A 7628-nucleotide genomic window follows, 5' to 3' on the forward strand; every position below is an offset into this window, starting at 1 on the left:
TGAACTTCTTCCATTTACGAATGATGGAGGCTAATGTGCTCTTCGGGACCTTCAATGCTGCAGAACTGGTTTGGTACCCTTCCCCAGCTCCGTGCCACGATACAATTCTGTCTCAGAGGTCTACAGACGATTCCTTTGACTTCATGGCTTGGTTTTTGCTCTGCCATGCACTGAGCTGTGGGGCCTTTCCCAATAAAGTCCAATCAACTAAATTTGCCACAGTTGCACACTACTGTCAAGTCATTAGCCGAGACGACGTCACGCTGATAAGAAACAGGATGCGTGCGCACACATAGCGGCAGCACAAGAACCAAGAAAATGAGATGCAATGGAAAAGTTCTAACTGCACTCACGTGTAAAAAAATGCCCCATCAAACTTTCAGATGCTGTTTTTCTCCCAGTGTGGAGAAGAATGATTAGGATTTTTACTGTGATCTTTCGCCCTTAAAATATATAGACCTTGGTTGGTTTCTGTTGTGTTTGAACAATAATAGCAATTCAAAACAGTTGTCCTCAAAACCACACCTCCAGTCGCTGTCATAAGAACGGGAGGTGCGCTCATGAACACGGCAGCAGAGCCTGTTTGTGCACGGCTGCACACGCACCTGCAGCCCATCAAGTATAATTTATGTTTCGTTTCCCGTGATGGTGTCGCACACGCAGACCTCTACGCAACTGTGATGCGATGTGAGCTTGTATATCAGCTGTTCTCTGTGCACAACACTTTGTTGCGCTTTGAAGTATAAATGTCTCCTAGGGTGCACCTCCCTAGCCAACTCACAAGAGGAGGTTGAATGGACTTTAACCAGTGCTCCCCAAAACAACAGGTTTTGAGATCTGTTGGTAATTGATTACATGAAACAGTACACCCGTGTGCCCATAGTCCCAATGCTTGTAAACAAATAATTGGTCTATTGGAATTTGGAACATATCAAGGACAATCAGTGAAAACAGGATGCAGTTTTGAGTGTCATATCAAAGAGTGTGAATACTTATGTACATGTGAGATTTCAGTTTTTTGTATATATATATATATACATATAAATTTGAGAAAAATGCTAGAAATAAAATTCCACTTTGTGATTATGGGCTGGAAGTATAAGAAAAACAGACGACAGTTCCAAATTGATCAGTTTATTATAGAATTCACAACAAAACTATACTTCCTGGTCCAGTCAAACAATCGGTTCAGTCAGACGTGACATCACATTTTGGTCCAAGTGTCAATTGGCCCCATTTACATGCAGACATTCATTCGGAATGAATGGATTAATTAATTCATGTAAACATCTCAATTGGAATAGAATTCTGAATGAATTCTGAATTAATTTTCATTCCGGTCCGGAGGGGTGGTATATATACCGTTTGAATCGGTATAGATCACAATATAAACACTTTATTCCGAATGCTACTGGGAGTTTGGAATAGGCCTACATGTATTATTTGACACATGTCTGCCCTTAGTCGACTGCTTTATGCCCATGTCAAAGCAGGAATGGCCATTTGGAGACATTCTATGTGCGCAGAAATGCGCTATTTTACCCATTAGAAAAATACAAATACACCAGTTTTCATAATAAAATGTGCTATTTACAAACCCATCGGCGAGTTACAGGTGCCATTGCCAATTGCAGTGTATGGGTGTATGTATGGATGCTGTGTTTTTTTTTAGTTCTGGGTTGTTTTGGGTGGAGGTCGCGTGTGGTTGCAGGGACTGCGCTTCAAAATAGATTTGTATTATATTTTATCAAATAATAGCTGTCGGCTATTCATTTCTTAAGGGATAACGGTTATGGGTTGGCCATCTCTATAGTCCAAAGTTATATTCCGAATGAATGCTTTGGTCATGTTAACAATTGAGGAATAGGAATACTTGTATTCAGGTTCCATGTAAACAGTTGGGTATGAATCTGAATACATTTTGTGCATGAAACTGAGGCCAATGTGAGGTTCGGGGCGGGGCTGTATCTATATCGTCTGTATCTACAGGAAGAGGGCTAGGCTACAAGGTAAATGTCTCGACCAATGGGAAGAGGGTGTTGGCGTTGCTAGGCAGGGCAGGCACCAGCTGTGACTCCTGATAGGCTGTAAGCTGAACTCAGGTCCAACTCCTGGGTCACGTGACCTTTCACCAGACGCACGTCCTTCATGCAACCTTTGAACCAGGAAGTAGATGGCGACAGACAGTTCTGTCGGACTCCACCTGCACAGACAGAGAGACAGACAGATAGGGGACACTGTTTAATATGATGTCTAATCATAGCATATCGTCACTGTCGGTGTCCTGTCCAAAACTTTTACTATTTCAGGAATGGGGGAAAAAAAATCTAGTTACAGTATTTCATCACAAGCTCTTGTTAAGAATACATTTCATTGGTTCAACATGTGTAAAACCCACCTGCACGCGTTATACCACTTTCTCTTATAGAGAGTAGCAGATCCACAAGCTAACAATTAATGCGTCACATCGCGGTGTGTTGTGAGCTTGTAGATCAGCTGCTGTATATTGGCATGTGCGCTGCTGTGGCATGACGACAAAGTAGGGAATTCATTCTTACAATGTTTCTGCCCAACAGCATTGGTGTGTGCTATGTGTCTATTTGTTTATAGCCTGCTCTGCTTACACAAAGCTATACGTATACCCACTCCAACTGTATATATTTTCCCCATTGTCAACGTTTTTTATTATATTTTGACACTTGTTTCGGAAATGTAAAAGTATGTTTTCTCATGCCAATAAAGATCCTTTGAATGAAAACGTGTGTGTGTGTGTGTGTGTGTGTGTGTGTGTGTGTGTGTGTGTGTGTGTGTGCGTGCGTGCTCTACCTGGGTATCCTCCCAGGTAAACGGGGTTGTTGGTCTCTGCAGAGGTGGATTGTGGGTGAGGGTTGAGTGTGTGCGTTGTCACTCCGTCCAGCGACAGGCTCAGCCTGTGCTTGGTCTTCGTGGCCACCAGGTGGTGCCAGAGGTCGTCGCACACCCCTTGACCAGCCGACCGCACAGACAAGCGGCCTGCTCCGTTATTGACATTGAAGTACACCTGCGGAGAGAGAGAGAGAGAGAGAGAGAGAGACAGACAGACAGACAGAGAGAGATTACTTTGCTGTAAATAACTTTTTTATGTTTTCTATCAAAATGACACCATTCCCCATCCTACGTTTCAACAACAACATACCATTGGCTATCAACTGGTTGTCAGAAATATAATGTCCTTCTAATGCGTACGAGGGCCGTGATATTTCCCTGACAGTTTTCCATACATTTATATATATACAGTATATACAGTAAACACATTAGAGCCGAGTTGACCAATAGACAGCTTACCTGTCCGTTGACAATTTCTAGTCCAATAGCATCCACCTTCGCGCTGCTGATGCCCAGTAAAACGGCTTCTGATTGGCTCAGTAAAACGGCTTCTGATTGGCTCGTTCGAAACTCCAGAGATACCGTCATATCAGAGCCCACCTTGTAACCATCACGCACTGTAAACACGCACGCACGTCGCACACACACACACACACACACGCACACACACACACACACACACACACACACACACACACACAATATATTATTAAATACAATTAATATTACATTTGTAGATTGACTGTTGCATTGTTTATTTAAATTGCAATTTATTTAAATTATTTTAATAAAACAATTATATGAGGTGTTAACGCAAACAATACACACACACACACACGTGTCACATACCGAGCATAGCGTGTCCTGAGCCGTTGAAGTAACTTCCTGTCTGTTGGTTGGTGAAGCAGGAAGTGGTGTGGTGCTGGGAGGCGGGGCTAGAGAGATCTAACTCACCCCCTCCCAAAGTGACGGAACGCACACAGGACGAGAGACTATGACTGACCTACAGACAGAGAGAGAGAGATACTTGATTACAAAAGAAAAACAAAAATATGATAAATGTGTGTCAACATTGCCAGTGCATTTTGTAGTTGCATGTGTGCGTGTCAGGCATTACATTTCCAGTACGTCTGGTAGTGTGTGTGTGTGTGTGTGTGTGTGTGTGTGTGTGTGTGTGTGTGTGTGTGTGCGTGTGCGTGTGTCTTTTTTTTTTTTATATATATATATTTTTTATCCCACGATTTTGTAACCCATTTTTCACCCCTGTGTCAATCATCTAATCCACCAACCTAGTCCCCATATATGGGGGACAAGGGGAGAGCAACGGACTTGAACTCATGCTTCTTTCATGCCTGAGTGTCCAAGTTGCTCCTTTACACCTGACAGGGGGGGAGTTTCCCTGGTTGGACGTAGCGCGTGGAAGGAACACGTTATTCCAACCAGTTATTTTCCCCTCCATCAGGCGCCCCGGCTGGCCAGGGGGAGGCAGTTTAGTGACCAGGATTACTGCAAGTTTTTTGTGCGTGTCTGTGTCTGTGTGTGTGTGTGTGTGTGTGTGTGTGTGTGTGTGTGTGTGTGTGTGTGTGTGTGACTGTGTGTGTGCGTGTGTGTGTGTGTGTGTGTGTGTGGGTGTGTGTGTGTGTGTGTGTGTGTGTGACTGTGTGTGTGTGTGTGTGTGTGTGTGGGTGTGTGTGTGTGTGTGTGTGTGTGTGTGTGTGACTGTGTGTGTGCGTGCATTACGTTGCCAGTGCGCTTGGTAGTGTGCGTCTGGGGGATCCCTCCCAGGTACAAGGTGCTGCTGACGTCCAGCGTGTTCCCTTTGACCGGCACGCCGTCCGAAGCCCCGCCCCCGTCCACCGATAGGCCGATGGACTTCCTGGACAGCTCCAGCACCGCCTGCATGAGGAGGACGCAACGACACACAACACGTCACGCTTAGAACCTCTGACCTGAGATCATATTCTAAAAATATCTTCTACATCCTGACAGTGTTCCATTCTGACCTGAGATCAGATTCTAAAAATGTCTTCTACGTCCTGACAGTTTTCCATTCTGACCTGAGATCAGATTCTGATCAGTTTTCTGAACCTCATCTTTCTGTGTCAGTCGATCTCAAACATTTTCATGTCAAGGACCCCCGGAATTATATGTAGCATGCCGCCGACCCCCCCCCCCTCCCATCTGAAAATTATGTTGTTCCAGGGACCCCTCCCAGAAGAAGGGATTTGAGTTAAAAACATTGGCTCTGAAAGAATATATATATTCAAAGATTTGCGCCACGTTTTTCACGATTTTTCAAAAAAATAGCAGACCTACAAGGTCGTAGCGCGGCACTCGGTGCCGCGCTACGAGCTTGTAGGTCTGCTATTTTTCTACAGCTAAAGCATAACATAATGCTTAGCCCATTTAGGCCTGACGTTGAAATAAAAAAAACGTTCGCTCTGAAAGAACACATATTCAAAGATTTGCGACACATTTTCACGATTTCTTCAAAAAAATAGCAGACCTACAAGGTCGTAGCGCGGCACTCGGTGCCGCACTAACATAATGCTTTAAAACACCAAAAAGGGGTTCCCCGGCCCCCAAAAATGGGTCAGAACAGAACAATGGACTCACGGTGTGCCACTGGCCGTCGTTGATGGCGCCAGGCGAGCGGACGGAGGCCGGCCCTTTCCCCAGGCCCACGGTGAACACCAGCCTCCCTCCCACCAGCTGCACCATGGCGTAGTCCATGTGGTTCCCGTTGGACAGGTAGAGGATCAGGCCGTTGTCGGCGCGCGTGCGCAGAGACAGGCCGAGCGAGAAACTATACAGGCGGGAAGGGAAGCAGAGGAACAGAGTCGCTCAAAAACAAACAGAGAGAGAGAGAGAGAGAGAGAGAGAGAGAGAGAGAGAGAGGGGAGCGTGCCTATGTTCCCCAGGTTCTATGTTCCCCACCATGCAAAAAGAGGTTCTTTGTTCCCCACTTAATTCTAGTAAGAAAGTATTTTAACTTAGTCTTAAGTAGCAAATTCCGATTTAAGCTCTAGTCTTAGAAGAATCCATTGAACTTTAGGCCTGCCTAGGCTAGTACTTAAATCTTAGCCAACAAAAAATCTACTCAGAAATTAACATTATAAACACAATTGCTCAGACTCAAACATTCTTTGTTCTGTACTTAATATATACTGTACATATAATATTATACATAGTATAGTACAAGTCCTTAAACCAGAAACCTAACCTGGGGAACATAGGGATGACCCCAGAGAAAGGGCGAGAGAGAGACGGAGAGACTAGTTCTTCCATGAAACAGAGTAAGAGCATGTGTGTGTGTGTGTGTGTGTGTGTGTGTGTGTGTGTGTGTGTGTGGCGTGCTTGCGTGTGTGCGTGCAATGTGCATGCGTGCGTATGTGTGTGTGTGCGTGCGCGCTTACCTCTTGCGTATAGTGTTGGGGTCGATGGTGAAGGTCATGTGACTGTGTCTGGACAAACCAAACTGCTTGGCCGATGACAGGAAGCTAGGCTCCACCCCTGAGGCACACTGGAGAGACAAGCAGCGATATCCATGCGTTAAAAGTCAGAGCGTTTAAATCCTACCATTTTTCTGAAAAAGCCATGTTTCTGTGTCAGTGGTGCTCAACCTTTTTCATGTCAAGGACCCCCAGAATTATCTCTATTGGGCCACGGACCCCCATCTCAAAATATGTAGTTCCAGGGACGCCCCCAGATGCCAATATTTTAGTTAAAAATGTTCGCTCTGAAATATTTGCGGCACATTTTCACGACTTTTCAAAACATACCAGACCTACAAGCTTGTAGATCTGCTATTTTTCAATAGCTAAAGTATAAGCATAATCCTGAAAACACCAAAAGGGGTTCCCGCCCAGAATGGGTTTAACAATAAATCACACACGGCAAAACGCCGCCGACAATACACTGACGCGCACCTCTTCCATCATCGTTCAGTGACTTCAGTTCACGCGAGAGCACTCTATCCCCGAGCCCAACATTATCGTGAGCTCCTGTGTGCACATGCACGAACATGTGCTCTCCGGGACACCTGTTGATTTACAAATTAAGCACTGGCCCCACCCCCCTATTTTCCAATAACAAAAGAGACAACTCGGGTCCAGGGAAATGAGGGAACGACGAAGGCAACAATTTCACGATAAATAAAAACAAATCTCAGCGATAAGCGATTATCGAGAGTTTTTCCGTGCGGCGGTTCTAAAGATCGCCATGTCGTCCTCTGGACATGAGGCGACATGGCGAGCGCGTCTGACGGACGGACGGACGGACGGGCGTCTTACCGTCAGCGCTCCCGGCGTCAGCGCGCTCAGCTGAGGGGGAGGGGGAGGGATGGGGTCGGGAGTGGGTTCCGCTTCCGGGTCGTCGGGAAGCACCGCCCCGCTGTCCCTCTCCTCCAATACGCAGCGGTCGAGCACGGCGCCCTCATATTTGACCGCTCCCGATAGGTCGACGAGCCTGGGGGGAGAGCAATCAATCAATCAATCATGGACAGACAGACAAGACAAGACTGTCACAGTCACAGACTTTTGTCATTTATTGTACAGTCTAGGTCTTGCATTTCTACGTTTTGTTCCCTGGTCTAGTTTGCTTGGTTCTATGTTTGTTTGCTCCAGCTGTGTCTCATTTTGTAATCAACCCTCGTGTGTTCACCAGTCTTGTTACCCAGTCAGCCCTTGTTGAGTCATTGTATCCTGTCACCTGTCTCAGTCTGTTTTAAGTTGTTCATGTTCACCTGGCTTCTGAATTAAAAC

General features: G+C 45.7%; 1 protein-coding gene across 1 annotated transcript in view; it reads right to left on the minus strand.

The window, feature by feature from the left end:
- Positions 1 to 2048: 2048 nt before the first annotated feature.
- Positions 2049 to 7628, minus strand: part of lama1 (laminin, alpha 1) — a gene marked incomplete at both ends in the record, with an annotated part of 40945 nt that continues 35365 nt past the window's right edge. Inside the window, 8 exons of the mRNA XM_080793826.1 lie at positions 2049 to 2203; positions 2827 to 3040; positions 3325 to 3482; positions 3715 to 3868; positions 4606 to 4761; positions 5482 to 5671; positions 6282 to 6388; positions 7158 to 7332. Of these exons, the coding sequence (XP_080649952.1) occupies positions 2049 to 2203; positions 2827 to 3040; positions 3325 to 3482; positions 3715 to 3868; positions 4606 to 4761; positions 5482 to 5671; positions 6282 to 6388; positions 7158 to 7332 (1309 nt within the window). The remainder of the gene's footprint in view (positions 2204 to 2826; positions 3041 to 3324; positions 3483 to 3714; positions 3869 to 4605; positions 4762 to 5481; positions 5672 to 6281; positions 6389 to 7157; positions 7333 to 7628) is intronic.

This window comes from Protomyctophum bolini (assembly GCF_963924005.1).
Source record: "Protomyctophum bolini genome assembly, chromosome: 21".
In the NCBI taxonomy this organism is placed as follows: Eukaryota; Metazoa; Chordata; class Actinopteri; order Myctophiformes; family Myctophidae; genus Protomyctophum; species Protomyctophum bolini.